Below are 17,917 nucleotides of genomic sequence, written 5' to 3'. Positions count from 1 at the left end.
ACTGGGCCAGCTGGATAAGTACTGTGGCTGAAAGAGCCTGGGAATTGTACAGTGAGTAACTCACCTCCCGACTCTCCAAAGCCTGTTCACCATCAACAAGGCATATGTCAGGAGTGTGACGAAGTACACTGGCTTGACAGATTGAGTGCTGCTCCAACTCAGGATCAGTGCGATGACTCAACACTGATGTGTGCCCCAGTATTTGGGTGAGAGGACTGAAGATATGAATGCTAAGTTTATTGATGACACAAAGACAGGTAGGAGGAGAACATCAGGGAGGCTTGAAAAGGATATGGATAATTTAATCAGTGAGCAAAGGTCTGGCAAATGGGCTACAAGGTGGGAAAATGTGAAATTGTCCACTTTGACAGGAAAAATAATAAAAAGCTTATTATTTATATGCAAGGTTGAAGAACTCTTGAAATGTAGAGGGCTTTTAATGACCTTGTGTTCGAAATGCCCCAAAAGATTATTATGCGGGTGCAGTAATGAGGAAAGCGAACAAAATGTCCTGGTTTTGAGAAGAATTGAATACAAAAGTAGGTAGATTATGCTTCAATTATATGGAGCACTGCTGAGACTGCATTTGGAGTTCTATGTACAGTATTGATTTCCTTATTTAGGGAAGAATTGCCGTCAGTCCAGAGAAGGTTTACTCAGTTAATATCTATAACGGGCAGATGTGTTATGAAGAAGGTTTGGACAGGCTAGCTAGGTTTTTTTTTAGAAATCTAGTCAGGATGAGTGAACAATAAGTTTGAAATGGTGCATAGCCTAAAATCCAATACAGTTAAAGATAGTGTTTCACTAAAGCAAGAGAATCCATTGTTTTGCAGTTGTCTAACACCCTATGGTCTTCCATGTGGTGGAGGTAGGAAGGGAGCTAGAAACAAATACAGGTATCTGGTGGAAATTTCAATTGTAAGGTGTAATTCAGGTTATTGCTGGACAGTAATTGGTCATTTGTTTCAGGTACTAATCAAATTAGAATTGAACTGTTTGTAGATACAAGATAAGTCTCCATTAGTTTCTGTGGAAAATGTTCTCTGTTTTAGTGTATGTTTTGGTAACTACTATATCTGATTTTCCAGAAGCAGTTTCTGTCTTGTAAGAACTGGATTCAACATTTGTGTAGCAAACATTTTTGAGTGACATCTGTATGATGTCTTTGGGAAGCCATGGAAATTAACTGTAGTAAGAACAATTTTCTGTTAAATGTGAAATAGTTTCTAACAGATCATTCTATTTTGAGTCCGCAAAGAGAGCAATGTCAGAATAGTATTCCTTGTCCTTTTGGTCAGGATTTTGTCCTAACATGACCATGTTTTTGTGCCAAGGTAATGAATGATCCTTTACCAATGGATTCTTCATGGGTTTGCTTGTGGTAAATTACAGGATGTATTGATCAATGCAATGTAACATACAATAAAGCATCAGGGATTATGGTGAGTGAAGTTATGCTCTTATGAGTGTTGGGCCATGGCTTTTAGTGGTAACACATTGAGCACCAAGACAGAAGGCTCTGAATTCAAGTTCCCCCTGCTAGACTTGAGTCCAAAATGTCGGTTGTCCACTACAACAGTCTTAAAGCAGTGCTGTAGTACTGCAAAATTGTTTTTCAAGTGAAGTCCATGTTTGCGCAAATAGATGCAAAAGATTTATGGCATTATTTGAGCACAAGTGAGAGTTATGATTGTCTTTATCAATATCTATCCTTCTATCAGAGCCACTAAAGGTGATTAGTTGAGAATGATTTATCTTCCTTGATTTTGTATTCTGTGCCTCTGTTAATAAAGCCTGTGTAAGGGGGGGCACGGTGGCTCAGTGGTTAGCACTGCTGTCTCACAGCGCCAGAGACCCGGGTTCAATTCCCGCCTCAGGCGACTCTCTGTGTGGAGTTTGCACATTCTCCCCGTGTCTGCGTGGGTTTCCTCCGGGTGCTCCGGTTTCCTCCCACACTCCAAAGATGTGCAGGTCAGGTGAATTGGCCATGCTAAATTGCCATTAGTGTTAGGTAAGGGGTAGATGTAGGGGTATGGGTGGGTTGCGCTTCGGCGGGGCGGTGTGGACTTGTTGGGCCGAAGGGCCTGTTTCCACACTGTAAGTAATCTAATCTAATCTAATCCTGTATGCTTTATTTACAACTCTGTCAAACTGTTCTGTTACCTTCATTTATCTGTGCACATGTGCAACCAGGTCCTAATGCTCCTTTGACTTTTAGAATTTTATCCTTTATTTTGTATTATCTTTCCATATTCTTCCTACCAAAATATGTCACTTCATACTTCTGTGTTGAATTTTATCTGCTACCCTTCTGCCTATTTCATCAACTTGCTTATATCCTTGTTGAAGCTGCGCACTAGCCTCCTCACAGTTCACAATAATTTCAAATTTTTTTGTCATCACAAGTTTTGAAATTGTATCCAAGGTTCCTAGTATTTATTCAGGGATACAACAGTTTGAGCATTAATCACTGGGAAATTCTATTATAACCTCTTGTGAATACCCAATTAATGGTCCATAAAGGGTTTTTTGCCCAAAACGTCGATTTTCCTGCTCCTCAGCTGCTGCCTGACCAGCTGTGCTTTTCCAGCACCACAGACTCAACTCTAATCTCCAGCAACTGCAGTCTTCACTTTTTCCTGTGGGAGACTTTAAGATTCATAATCTGAGAGTCAGGTGTCATCCATTTAAGACGGACGAAATACCTCCTCGTCTGTCTGAGGGTAGAACATCTGTGGAGTTCTTTACCGCAGAGAGCTGTTGGGGCTGAATTGGTAAGTGCATTCAAGCCTGAGATAAACTGAGTTTTAATCAGTATGGGAATCGAACGTTGTGGTGAAAAGATAGATAAGTAGAGTCAAAGTTTTTTTTAGATCAGCCATGATCTTACTGAATGATAGAGCAGACTTGATGGGTGGAATGGCCTGCTCCTTATTTGTTATAGTATTTGCAAATGTTTCGAGGAATGAAAGATGATTTGATTGAAGCATATGAGATGCTGACAGGTTGCCTGTGTTTCCTCTTGTGGGAAATTTTACATCTAAGGGCCACTATTTTAAAAAATAAAGGCTTACCCATTTCGGCCAGAGGTGAGCAGAATGCAGAATTTCTCTCTCTGGGGGCTATGAGTCTTTGGAGTGCTTCTGTGAAAACAGTATTCTTGAATCTCTCTAATGAAGATGTAGATTGATGCTTGATGAACAAGGAGGTGAAATGTTATTGGGGTTAGCCAAAAATCAGGAATGTAGAGTAGTCAGATCAACCATGATTTTAGTGAATGGTGAAGCAAGCTTGATGGACTGAGTGACCTACTCCTACTCTGAATTCATCCATGTATAAGATTCCAATCATATAGCCAATTGTGCTATTGTGTCTATTATTTCATAAATTATAACTTTGTTCACAAGTTGGTGCAGCACTTTAAGGTGTGTGTTGCATTTGATAATCAGCATGAAGAAAACTGGCTAAATATACCAGCCTGCTCGAAAGCCCTGTGTTGAGCCCAGTGTTTCAGTCCATTACAGCAACTTGTCAGCAATAGGTAAATTCGCTTATCTTGGGAGCACACACTATGTTAACAAATATATATTTTCATGAATTGCCAAAGCGAGCATAGCCTTTCACTGACTGAGTGCCATCTGGGAGCAAGGAGGAGCAAATCAGCCCATCAAACTGAAAGTCTAGAGCAAATGTCCTGCCCATTTTGATCAAAGCACGGGAGTCTTGGCATGACAATGGTGCAGAGTCAAGAGGATCAATTACATTCACTTCAACTGCCTTTAGAAGCTTCTGAAGATTAAGGCTATTACACCAGAGTGCAAGACAGATGATGTGATAAGCCAAAATTGCAGACACTGATGTACTCAGCTCAACTGAGCTGGTTTGCAAATTTTCATACCATACCAAGCCAGTCACAACTGAGTTGGGTTTGCCATGTAGCCAGAATGCCTCTTCCACAGTGGACTAGTGTCTGGAGTACATGCTCGTGGTGGTCAGAGGATGTGCTACAAGGACACCCCAAAGAATTCATTTAGGATTTTGATATCTCCTTAGATGCCTAGAAGAAGTTTACCCAAGGCTATTACACCAGAGTGCAAGACAGATGATGTGAAGAGAGAAAATCCTGAGCCAATAATTTGTCCAAATTAATAACTCCGTTAGTCTGCAGTATCTTACCCTATCTGCAGTGAACTTACCAAGGATAGATCTCCTTAATAGTAACCTACGACCCATTGGATACCAGCTAAATACCTCAGAAGATGAACATAAATACCTCCAAAGGACAAATGAGAGACATCTCATCACACCATCAATACATTCGGTAACTTCATCAAAAAATTGAATCAGTTTAGTTAAGCAGAATCTGCTTTTAACATAAATAATAAAAGGTCTAAGGTCACAGAAAAGATAGCAAGAGTCTGGTTATTAAGTCCATCACAACATCGCCAGCTGTCTAAATGAGCTATCCATATTTTCCCTTTCACAAAAGAGCTTCCCATATTCTGTCCTTGGCCTCTGCAATCAATAATTCAAAATTGATACCCTGTGTTTCTTTCTCGTTCTCTCACTTTTTTATAGCTTAAATCATAGACCTCCACTACTGCAAAGTTCGAAGTGCATATCGCAACTATATGTTAGATCGCATTTGGAGTATTATGTGCAGTTTTGGTCGCCACACTACCAGAAGGACGTGGAACCTTTGGAGAGAGTGCAGGGAACATTCACCAGGTGGTTTTGAGGGAATTGACTAAGAGGAAAGGTTAAAAAGCCAAGGGTTGTTTCCACTGTAAAGATGGCAGCTGATAGTCAGAAGCTGTTTCCCAGGGTTGAAGTTTCAATTGCAAAGAGGCACAGGTTCAAGGTGAGAGGGAGAAAAGTTTAAGGGTCAAGTGCAAGGGAGGTTTTTCACGCAGAGGGTGGTAGGAGTCTGGAATGCACTACCAGAAGAGATGGTGGGAGCAGGCATGTTGGCAACATTTAAGAGGCATCTGGATGGTTACATGAATAGGGAGGGAATACAGGGATATGGACCGAATAAGTGCAGAAGGTTCAATTTTTTTCAGTTGAGTTTAGGGCATGATGATTGGCACAGGCTTAGGGGCTGAAGGGCCTGTTCCTATGCTGTACTTCTCTTTGTTCATTGTTCTTTGACTCGTTCAGTCTCTGTAACCACCTGAACCATGTGTTCACTGTGGTCTTTCAAACAGCCTGTGAATCCTTCCCAAATACATCACACTTTAAGAACAGGAAGATACAATAGTTGTGGTAAACCAGAGGCTTAACAAAATATTGCTTGATAACCTTTTGTTATAAAACAGCATTTTCTATGATTTCCCTGTGATTAATTCCAAAAGATAATTTCAGTCAATACGAGCGGCACGGTGGCACAGTGGTTAGCCGGGTTCAATTCCTGCCTCAGGCAACTGTCTGCGTGGAGTTTGCACATTCTCCCCGTGTCTGCGTGGGTTTCCTCCGGGTGCTCTGGTTTCCTCCCACAGTCCAAAGATGTGCAGGGTAGGTGAATTGGCCATACTAAATTGCCCGTAATGTTAGGTGTAGGGGTTGCTCTTCGGAGGGTCGGTGTGGACTTGTTGGGCCGAAGGGCCTGTTTCCACACTGTAAGTAATCTAATCTAATCTAAAAATCTAATCTGAAGGCATAGTGAGGAAAGTTGTTTGATGTGAATGACTTTACTCATTATCGAACATAGAATAATACAGAGCAGCATAGGTCCTTCGGCCCTCGATGTTGCGCCGACCTGTGAACTAATCTAAGCCCATCACCCCACACTATCCCGTCATCATCCATATGCTTATTCAAGGACTATTTAAATGCCCCTAATCTGGCTGAGTTGACTACATTGGCAGGCAGGGCATTCCACGCCCTTACCACTCTCTGCGTAAAGAACCTGCCTCTGACATCTATCACCCCTCAATTTGCAGCTATGCTCCCTCGTACAAGCCGACGTCATCATCCTAGGAAAACTACTCTCACTGTCCACCCTATCTAATCCTCTGATCAGCTTGCATGTCTTTATTAAATCCCCTCTTAGCCGCCTTCTCTCCAAGTCTCTCAGACTTTCCTCATAAGACCTTCCCTCCAGACCAGGCAGCATCCTGGTAAATCTCCTCTGCACCTTTTTCCAATGTTTCCACATCCTTCCTGTAATGGGGTGACCACAACTGTACACAATATTCCAAGTGTGGCGGCACTGGCGTTTTGTACAATTGCAACATGACATCACTGCTCTGGAACTCAATCCCTCTACCAGTAAAACCTAACACACCATATGCTTTCTTAATAGCACTATCAACTTGGGTGGCAACTTTCAGGGATCAATGTACGTGGACACCAAGATTGCTCTGCACATCCACACTACCAACAATTTTTCCAATGATCTAGTATTCTGCCTGTTATTCTTCCCAAAGTGAATCACCTCCCATTTAGCTGCATTGAACTCTATTTGCCACCTCTCAGCCCAATTCTGCAGTTTATCCAAGTCCCCCTGCAACATTCTTGCACACTCTCCACCACTCCACTGACTTCAGTGTCATCTGCAAACTTACATACACATCCCCCTATGCCTGCGTCTTACTCATTTATAAAAATGACAAACAGCAGGGCCTACCTCTAGGAACCAGACTCCAGGCTGAATATTTTTCAACAACCACTACTCGCTGCCTTATTACAGAAAGCCCAGTTTCTAATCCAAATGGCTAAATCACCCTCAATCCCATGTCCTTGCATTATCTCCAAAAGTCTACCATGTGGAACCTTATCAAAGGCTTTACTGAAGTCCATATACACACGTCAACTTCCCTACCCTCATCTACATGCTTGGTCACCTTCTAAAAAAAAACTCAGGTTTGAGAGACACGACCTGCCCTTAACGATACCATGTTGACTATCTCTAATCAAATTGCTGCTTGCTAGATGAATATAAATCCTATCTCTTGTAATCCTTTCCAAAACTCTTCCTACAACAGATGTAAGGTTCACTGGTCTATAATTATCTGGTACATTTCTACTGCCCTTCTTGAACAAGGTCACAACATTTGCCATCCACCATTCCTCTGGTACTAAACCTGTAGACGATGACAACTCAAAGATGAAGGCCAAAGGTTCTGCCATTTCCTCCCTAGCTTCCCAGAAAATCCTCAGACAAATCCCACCTGGCCCAGGGGACTTATCTACTTTCACACCTTCTAGAATTGATAACACCTCCTCATTACTAACCTCAATCCTTTCTAGTCCAATAGCCCGTATCTCAGTCTTCTCCTGTACAACATTCTTTTCCTGAGTGAAAACAGATGCGAAATATTTTCTAAGCACCTCTCTGATCTCCAGACACAACTTCTCACAACTGTCTTTGACTGGTCCTATTCCTACCCTAGTCATCCTTTTATTCCTCACATACCTATAGAAAGCTTTGAGTTCCCCTTTATTCTAGAGTCCCCTCATGCCACCTCCTTGCTCTTATTAACTCTCTTTAAATCCTTCCTAGCTAATCTGTAACTCTCTATCGCTTCATCTGAGCCATCTTCTCTCAACGTCACATAAGCCTCCCTCTTCGTCTTAACAAGAGATACAATTCCTTTAGTAAACCACGGTTCCCTTACCTTATCCCTGTCTCCCTGCCTGACAGGGACATACTATCAAGGACATGCAATCAACATTTCGATTGTCCCCATCCCCTGCATTTTGCTACCCCATTCTATGCCTCCTAAGTCTTGCCTAATCAAATTATAAATACCCTTTTCCCATCTATCACTGTTGCCCTGTGGCATGTACCTATCCCTTTCCATTGCTAAACTAATTGTAACCACATTATGGTCACTCTGTCCAAAGTGCTCACCTACCACTAAAGCAAATGCCTGGCATGGTTCATTACCAAGTACCAGATCCAGTGTGGCTTCCCCTCTTGTTGGCTCTTCAACATACTGTGTCTGGAAGCCCTCCTGCGCACATTGGACAAAAACTGATCCATCTGACATATTAGAGTTATAACATTTCCAGTCAATGTTGGGGAAGTTAAAGACCTCATAATGACCACCCTGTTCCTTTCACTCTTACCCAGAATCATTTTGCCGATCCTCTCCTCCACATCCCTGGAACACTGCGGAAGCCTATTAAAAACAAACCCCAGCAATGTGACCTCTCTTCTGTTTCTAACCTCAGCCCATACTACCTTAGTAGACGAGTCCTCATCAAAAGATCTTTCAGCCACCGTTATACCATCCTTGACTAACAAAGTCACACCTACTGTTGTATCACCTTCCCTGATCTTAATGAAAGATCTAAACCCTGGAACTTGCATCATCCGTTCCTGACCCTGCTTTATCCATGTCTCCGAAATAGCCACAACATTGAAGTTCCAGGTACCTATCCACGCTGCAAGCTCACCTACCTTATTCCAGATACTCCTGACATTGAAGTAGACTTCAAACCAGCTTGCTGTCTGCCAGTATGCTCGTGTGACCATGAAATCCTGTCCATGTCCTCCCTGTGCACTAGAACCATACCACAAGTTCCTATTCCCTTGCTGAGCTGGTTTAAACCCACTCGCATAGCACTAGCAAATTTCCCACCCAGGATATTAGTACCCTCTGGTTCAAGTGAAGACTGTTTGTAAAGGCCCCACCTTCCCTAGAATGAGCTCCAATTATCCATATTTCTGGAACATTGCTCACCCTGCACTGCCATCCATGCTCATCCCCTTATCAGAAAATACAAAAGAAGAGAAACTTGCCTGATGTGACTGACTGACTTCAACTATTAGTTAATGAAAAGAAATACATCTACTTTAACTGAAAGGCAGGTATTATGTTTTCATTTGGTCTAATTTGAGGAACGCCATTGGTAAACTGAGCATTAAGTAATTGCTCAAGTCATAAGTTGTTCTCTTCACTGTCCTTCATTAACCAACTTAAATTTGTGTTTGACGAAGATGATTTTTATGAATATGGGTCATGTTGCTAAACTTTTAATTTTGTTCTAATTTTAGCTGTAATACCTGTACTTAAAATATAACTGTTTATTCCTTAATAAAAGAAATAGTTTTGCTTTAGTAGCATTTCTAACATAGTGACATAAGTGGCTTTTGGCTTCATCTAACACAGATTTATCGCTGATTCTCCAAAAGACTGAATTTCAGATCAATTATGCATATTAGAAAATATTCATGCTTTTTTAATTGAATGAATATTTTGTTTTAATGGATGAATTTTAATTTAAATGTGCATCCAGCTGAGTTGCATTGAGGCTAAAACTGTAGTTTAAGAATAATCACACTAGAGAAATCATGGAATCTGAGAAATCTACAGTACCGAAAGAGGACTTTTGGCCTGTTGTATCTGCACTGGTCAGAAATAACCACTTAACAATCCTAATCCCATTTTCCAGCAGTTGGCCCAAAGCCTTGTATGCCTTGGCATTGTAAGTGTATATCTAAATATGATTTAAATATGAAGGGTTTCTGCCTCTACCACCCTTACAGACAGGTGAGTTATACCATACTCTGAATGAAAACACTTTTCCCCACATCCCCTCTAAACTTCTGTCCTTTACCTTAAATACATGCCCCCCCCACCCCCAAACAAAGGGCAACTTTTCTTCCATTATGTGCTATCCATGTCCCTGATAATGTCATACATCTCAATCATGTCCCATCTCAATTTCCTCTGCTTGATGGAAAACAACCCCAATCTGTCTTCACAACTGAAACTCTCTAGCCCAGGCAACATTGTGGTAAATCTCCTCTGCAGCCTCTCCAGTGCTGTTATATCCGTCCTGTAGTGGGGATTTCATGTGACCTGGCCGACATTTTATACAGCTCTAGCCTAATCTCCCTGGTTTTAAACTCTATGCAATGAATGTGTCATCTTAACCACTTTATCCACTCGTCCTGATGCCATAAGGGACTGGTGTACATGCACGCCAGGGTTGCTGTGATCTTTTGTGCTTCCCAGGGTCCTACCATTCATCATTTATTCCCTTGCCTTGATTGTCCTGCCCAAGTGCATCACCACACATTTATCCAGATTGAATTTGATTTGCCACTGATGGCCCATCTGAACAGCCTGTCTACATCCTGTTGTAGTCTTAAGGCTATTCTCCTCACTACTTAGCATCCCACCAATGTTTGTATCATCTGTGAATAAGATTTATTTGATAGTAACTATTAATTTTTTTGATAAACAGGGAATATTCCCCTCAACCCAAAACATGGCAGGCAAAGCTGAAAATGTTGCCATATACTCATCTTTTACTTGGAGGAAGGAAGTGTAATTAAAGGAGAAACTGAAAGTCTTTTCACATTGAACAACTTCCCTTTGTTCCTGTCCTAATCAGGTCTCTTTACTTACCTATTTATCCAATCCATCAACAATTGTATCAATGTCACTTCCTGCTCATGCTCTGAATTCCAGAGTGTGAAGTTTGAACAACTGAAAGTTCAGCTGCCAATTATGGAGTGATTAAAATTGAGGATGCACAAAAAAAAATGCCTTGAAGGGTTGAAAGCCAAAGGAGATTAACTGATAGGGAGGGCAAGCCAGTCAGGGATTTGGAGAAAAAAAGGAGAAGCTTGGCCCAAACCTCTGGAATCCTCTCCATGAACTTTTTCACTTTTCTGGCTGTGTCTCTTCTGTTAAGATGCTCCTGAAACCTGAGTCTTTGATCGAGCTTTTTGTCCTCTGTCCTGACTTCTCTTTCTGTGACTGTTGTTAAGTACCTTGTGGGTGTTTTCCATAAATAACATGGCAATATGCCATACAAATTCAAGTACAGTCTATTGTGATATAACACAGTAGTTTTGTTCCTGTGCGATCTTGCTTTATAAGAAATCATGTAATAGCAGTACAATTTAAACCAAAGGGACCGGAATCATGCTATAACAGGTAAGGAAAGTTTAAGTTCTACAAATAATAGTGTCAATTCTTTAATTGTGTCGTAGCCTATTTGTGTTGAAGGAACACGTGTTACAGCTGAACCAACTGTGACTCTTTTAATCCACCTGAGAAGATGTGTAGGATTTCAGTTTAATGATTCACCCAAAAGCTGTCTGTTAAAATCAGCTGTACAAGTAACTAATAAAACACTAAGTAGTTGGACAGTTAACAGTGAAAAGAGAAAAGATAGCATCACGAAACATAAGGGGTGAAAGACAAAACAGACTGTAAAATGCTCTTTAATGTCTGCACTTACAATTAGTGGTCTTTGTGGCAAATGCAGTAAACTACTTTTCATTTTGGAATGCAGGGTGTTACAGAAGAAGAAACCAGCCATGGTGCTGGAAATGGGCCTCAAAATGGGCCAAGTCTGGGCTCCCCAGTGAAGGTGAGGTCTGAGACTTTGCAACCAGATCGTGATGTCCCACTATTAAGAAAGTTAAGATCCATACATAGCTTTGAGTTTGAAAAACGTATCACTTTGGAACCAAAACCCAGCACTGATAAATTCTTGGAAGCCTGGTAAGTGTCTCTTTGTTCAACTTTGGTTTATCTATTTTTCCATCAGTATATTCACTTTTTACTGAAGGAAGAGAACGCAAGAAAATTATTTATGCTTAGCACTGCTCATCTATTAATTGGAAACTTGTTTCTTAGGGCGTTCATTAAAAAGAAAATCATTAATCTTACATGAAGCATAGAAAATAGGAGCAGATGTAGGCCATTTGATAATCGCTGATTATCCAACTCTCTGCATTGGCCAGACTTTATGCTCTATGATTCCCTTAGCTTAAGAATGTTATCTAATTCCTTCCTGATAACATCCAATATTTTGCCCTCAACTGCCTTCTGTGATAGAGATTTTCACAGACTTATTGCTCTCTGGGTGAAGTCAAATTTCCTCCTCTCAGTTCTAAATGGCCTGACCTATATCTTTTAGACTGAAAACCCTGGTTCTGGAGTTTGCAGTCACCAGGAACATCCTTCCTTTGAAACCTGAACACTATGGGATAATTTAGCATGGCCAAACCACCTAACCTGCACATGTATGATGTGGGAGGAAACTGGAGGAAACCCACGCAGATGAGGGGAGAATGTGCAAACACTGGCACCACTCCCCACCTCTTCCTCTGCTACATTGGTGACTGCATCGGCGCCACCTCATGCTCCCACGAGGAGGTTGAACAGTTCATCAATTTCTCGACACATTCCACCCCAACCTCAAATTCACCTGGACCATCTCTGACACCTCCTCCCTTTCCTAGACCCCTCCATCTCCATCCACGAGGACCGACTGAGTCCTGATGATGATGGGCTCCATTGATTCTCCTGCTCCTCGGATGCTGCCTAACCTGCTGTGGTTATTCAGCAACACACACTCTACTCTGATCTCCAGCATCTGCAGACCTCACTTTCTCCAAACTCCACACAGTCGCTCAAGGCTGGAATCGAACCCAGGTCCCTGGCGCTGTGAGGCAGTAGTGCTAGCCACCATGCCACCCTCACAGTGGCTCAGTGCTTAACATCCTAAATTAATCTAGTCCCATTTGCCAGGATTTCACTCTCAACCCTTTTTATTCATGTACCCTCACATGCCTTTTAATTGTATCAGTCTGCATCACTACTTCTGGCAGCTCATTCCATGTACAACCACCCTCTGCATGAAAAACTTGCCCCTTAGGTCCCTTTTATATCTTATGCCATATAGTTTAGGACTCCCCTACCGGAGGGAGATGACCTTGTCTATTTCCCTATCCATACCCCTCATGATTTTATAAACTTCTATCAGGTTACCTCTCAGCATGCAACGCTCCAGTGGAAAAAGATTCAACCTGTTCAGCTGCTCCCGGTAGTTCAAATCCTCCAACCCTGGCAATATCCCTGTATGTTGTTTCTGAACCCTTTCAAGTTTCACAACATCCTCCTATGTCAGGGAGGCCTAACAAGTGTCCTGTACAGTTGCGACAGGACCTCCCAACTCCTACAATCAATGCACTGACCAATAAAGGGAAATGTACCAAAAACCCGTCAACCTGCGACTCCACCTTCAAAGAGCTATGAACCTGTTCAGGTTTGCTCTGCTCAGCACTTGTTGCTGCTCCGACTGAGGTCAATCTGGGCCTCACTCCATAAGCTTTTGTAGGGAGATTCTGCTGCTGCTTTTCATCCCCAAGGGCGCTGTGCTAATCGCTGGTTGCTATTCCAACAAGTCATATCCTCGGATAGCCTGTGCATTGTCCAGTTGCAGAAAATTAAGTTTTATAGGTCTCATCGTAAATATAAACTTATAATAGTATTGAAATAGCTGCAGATAAATGTATTATCTTGCTTAGAATCCGATTGCTTTGGTATTACAGCTGGTTTGTTCTGTAGTTTTCCATTTAGTACACAGAGCTAATGGGGCAGAACAGATGAAGGAAAGAAAACAATACATTTAATTTTATTTTCAATGTTTGCCACACATTAGAGGCCTGAATTTAGGCCTCTTTCCCTTTTAGAGCCATTCTGGTCATTCTGGCTACATGCCACAGTGTCCCATTTATTTGAGTGAAGTTTCCAATTTTGGAACATTATGGAACAGATATAGAGCTGCTCTACCAAAGACATGCAGACTACCCTTATGGCTACTGCTGCATACGAAAGAAATGAAGCCTTGCAAAATCCACAATCTCCGGAATGCCCCGAAGAGTTTCATATTCAATTAAGTACTTCTAAAGTTGAATGGGTGCTGTTATCCTTTAATATTGGATATTTTCGAATCAATCTGTTCAGAAGTATTATTGTACACCTTTTGGTGCAGTTGAGACTTGAACCAAGACCTCCTGACTCAGAGGTAGGGCACTACCACTACACCACAGGAACAAAAGTAGGCTGGTCAATCCCACAAACATGTTCCTTCACTAAGTGAGATCATGGCTAATCTGCAGCCTAACTCCATATACCTGCCTGTTCCGTATCATTGAGTCACAGAGATGTACAGCACAGAAACAGACCCTTCGATCCAGCTTGTCCATGCCGACCAGATATCCCAACCTAATCTAGTACCACTTGCCAGCACCTGGCCCATGTCCCTCCAAACCCTTCTAAATCAAATACCCATCCAGATGCCTTTTTAAATGTTGCATTTGTACCAGCCTCAACCACTTCCTCTGGCAGCTCATTCCATACACACACCACCCTCTGTGTGAAAATGTTGCCCCTTTGGTCCCTTTTATATCTTTCCCCTCTGACCCTAAACCTATGCCCTCCAGTTCTGGACTCCCCGACCCCAGGGAAAAGACTTTGTCTATTTATCTTATCCATGCCCCTCATGATTTTATAAACCTCTATGTTAATCCAGTGACAAGTAGATTTGTCACTTTCTCAGGAATGAGAATGGCCACCAGAAATATAATACATATAAAACAACATATTGAAAATCTTCACCTCCAGTTACCTTCTGTAACTGTTTTACATTGTTTTTGACAGGTTTGGATTTTTAGTTAGTTTTTGGCAGTTGCTGTTGTGGCCATGAAGAAGTGGAAGCTGTTTATCCCTCACAGGAAACCATGCTGCACACATTGGACAAAAACTGACCCATCTAAACTACTTGAACTATAGTATTCCCAGTCAATATTTGGAAAGTTAAAGTCCCCACAACAACTACCCTGTTACTCTCGTTCCTATCCAGAATTGGTGGAGGGTGTACATTAGGGGGCAGCAGAGTCAGAATGGTGGGAGAGAGTAAGTGGGCTGGAGGGTTACAGCTTTTGGGGAAGAAAGGGGGGGAAATAAAGTGGGCGGCACGGTGGCACAGTGGTTAGCACTGCTGCCTCACAGCACCAGAGACTCAGGTTCAATTCCCGCCTCAGGCGATGAACTGTGTGAAGTTTGCACGTTCTCCCCGTGTCTGCGTGGGTTTCCTCCGGGTGCTCCGGTTTCCTCCCACAGTCCAAAGATGTGCAGGTAAGGTGAATTGGCCATGCTAAATTGCCCGTAGTGTTAGGTAAGGGGTAAATGTAGGGGTATGGGTGGGTTGCGCTTCGGCGGGTCGGTGTGGACTTGTTGGGCCGAAGGACCTGTTTCCACACTGTAATGTAATCTAAAAAAGAATTATCTTTGCTATCCTTTCCTCTACATCTCTCGAACTATTCTGAGGCCTGTGGAAAACTCCCAACAGGGTGACCTCTCCTTTTCTGTATCTAACCTCAGCCCATACTACCTCAGTAGAAGAGTCCTCAAATGTCCTTACTGCTACCGTAATACTGTCCTTGACCAACAATGCGACACCACCCCTTCTTTTGCTATTTTCTCTGTTCTTACTGAAAGATCTATATCCTGGAACCTGCTACAACATTTCCTGTTCCTGCTCTAACAATGTCTCCGAAATGGCCACAGCATCGAAGTCCCAGATACCAACCCATTCTGTAAGTTCACCTACCTTATTCCAGGTGTTCCTGGTGTTGAAGAAAAGGCACTTCAGACTACCTTCCTACTTGCAGGTGAACTCTGCGACCTTGAAACCTCACTTCTGACCTTACTACTCTCAACCTCCTGTACCTTGGAACTATAGGTTAGATTCCCATCCCCCTGCTGAATTAGTTTTAACCTTCCCAAAGAGCATTAATAAATTTTACTCCCCCAGGGTATTGTGACCTCTCTTAGCTTATGTAGCTTATGAACGTTTTTTTTCTATCCTTTTGTTTGTTGGTGAGGTGTATGTATCACAAGTAAAGCCATATTCATTACCCATCTGTAATTGCCCGTGAGAGGTTGCTGGTAGCCTGCCTTCTTGGTCCCCCTCTATCCTTCTCCAACCACTGTTGTTCATTAGTGAAGTTTTGTTAGTAATTTTAATATCATTGTGTTTCTTTGCCTGTGAAGCTATAATGTTCTTGCAGCACACATATTATTCAGATTAAATGGAAGAAATTAACAAATAGATTTGGGTGACACAGTGGCTCAGTGGTTCGTACTGCTGCCTTACAGCGCCAGGGACCCGGGTTCGATTCCAGCTTCGGGTGTCTATCTGTGTGCAGTTTGCACGTTCTCCCTGTGTCTGCATGCATTTGCTCCACAATCTAAAGATGTGCAGGTCTGGAGAACTGGCCATTCTAAATTGCCCATAGTATTAGGTGGGTGCCCATAGTCAGAGGTCTCGGTGGGTTGCTCTTTGGAGGGTCGGTGTGAACTTGTTGGGCCAAAGGGCCTGTTTCCATATTGTAGGGTATCTAATCTAAAATAACAAAAATAACATAGTTGCATAGTAGGTATTTATTTCATCCAAATGCAACTATAGGTTGTTTGGACAATTTTGTATTTTTGTTTTCAGTCTGTGTAACAATACACATTTATTTGTGTCCAGTTCCACCAAGGCTCAGGATGACTTGGCCGCTACCCTGCCTCCAAAAGCCCCTGCTGCAGCGCGTACTGACAGAGTATGGCACTTTGACGAGGAGTACATTCCTGACAGTTCAAAGCCTATTTCTGTGGGATCTCCTGAACATGGTGATGCTGTCGTTAGCAATGGATTTGTCGCGGTTAATATAAGCTCCTGCAGGCAGGAAGTTGACTCCAAGGAATGGGTCATTGTAGACAAAGACCGTGACCTCCAGGATTTCAGGACTGATGGAGGTCAGGGCCAGAAATTGACCAGTCCATCTGGACGAACAGATGATGAGGAGCCAGATGTTCTAGCAGAAGATCCTCTTCAAGAGGAAAAATTAACATTGGAAGCCATTCTGAGTGAAAAGGTGGAACGTTCACGATCTCGAGAAGCAGCAAGAGAACAGGTACTGACGCATGAAAAGTGTTGCTTTAGAAGCATATGTTTATCTAATTGCTGAACTGTAGTATTCAATAAGACTGTTAACTACTATAGGTCACTGATGAGAATTCTGTTGAAAATTTAGTCTGAGAATCATGTGTAGTCAAAAAATGTGGAAATGTCTTATTTCCTTTTTTTGCATACAGATTGAAAGGACTGATTCTAATTTACCCCATCCCATCTGTCTGTCTGTCTCTGCCATTTTGTGTAAATGTATTGGAATAACATTGCCATGTTGTCCTTGGTCGAATCTACTGACATGCTAAAGTTCAGCTTTAAATGTAAATGTTTCTGAAACTGAAACATTTATCTTAATGAGAAAATAGCTTAAATATTTTGCACCAAAGACACAAAAATGTGTAGAAAAGCATCCAGGTGTAAGTGCTCAGAATTTAAAATGGAGAAAATGCGAAAAAATGACATGAGACAGCTGCGTTTTGAGCATGGGGCTTGAATTTCAAAGTAGGAAGCAGTGATAAATTTTTGGCCTTACTAATGACTTGTGCGGCTATTGCACATTCCCATTACATGGGAACCTCGATTATCCAAATGCGATGGGCGGGCACTATTTTGTTTGGATAATTGATTATTTGGTTAATCGATTAAACGCCTTTCTTCTGGGGCTTGGAGTTTTTAAACTCTGTGGCAGTCTCCTGAACACGAGGCCCCGTCCCCAACACCGCCCCCCAACACCCACGGCCCCGTCCAACACCGCACCCCCGCCCTCAACCCCGTACACACCCGCCCCCTCTCCAGGGCAGCTGGATTGGACACCAGCAGCAAGACTGCTGCAGTTGCCTTTGTGGGGTAAGTCTCCAAATAGAGCGCACACGCACATACACACACGTGCACACATACACACACACACACACACACACACACACCTTTTCACTGCAACTTTTTCATAGGTTCCACCTTTGCCCTGTACAGGACAATGTGGGGAAGGGACGGTTTAGGGTATACTCCTGTGTAGAACTCCAGGGAAAGAGGGAGAGAGGGCGGGCAATTTGTCATTTGGAGATGGTGCCTGTTTAATCACTGTTGGAAACATGTCTTTGATGTAGTGTTTCCATCAGGACCTTGAGATCTTCTTCGGTTACTCCGATTTTCAGATAATTGGTATTCGGATAATCGAGGTTCCTCTGTACTTCATTTCAGA

General features: G+C 42.4%; 1 protein-coding gene across 3 annotated transcripts in view; it reads left to right on the top strand.

Annotated features, from left to right (window-relative positions):
- LOC140476599 (tau-tubulin kinase 2-like) overlaps window positions 1–17,917 on the top strand; it is a 299,170-nt gene that overhangs the window by 208,768 nt on the left and 72,485 nt on the right. For all 3 annotated transcript variants that reach the window (XM_072569438.1, XM_072569437.1, XM_072569436.1), the window contains exons 12-13: window positions 11,263–11,474; window positions 16,297–16,723. In XM_072569438.1, coding sequence (XP_072425539.1) covers window positions 11,263–11,474; window positions 16,297–16,723 — 639 coding nt within the window. The remainder of the gene's footprint in view (window positions 1–11,262; window positions 11,475–16,296; window positions 16,724–17,917) is intronic.

The sequence above is a fragment of the Chiloscyllium punctatum genome, chromosome 4 (assembly GCF_047496795.1).
Source record: "Chiloscyllium punctatum isolate Juve2018m chromosome 4, sChiPun1.3, whole genome shotgun sequence".
Classification (NCBI taxonomy): domain Eukaryota; kingdom Metazoa; phylum Chordata; class Chondrichthyes; order Orectolobiformes; family Hemiscylliidae; genus Chiloscyllium; species Chiloscyllium punctatum.
The sequence above is the reverse complement of the archived record's forward strand: the minus strand, read 5'-3'. Positions and strand labels throughout refer to the sequence as shown.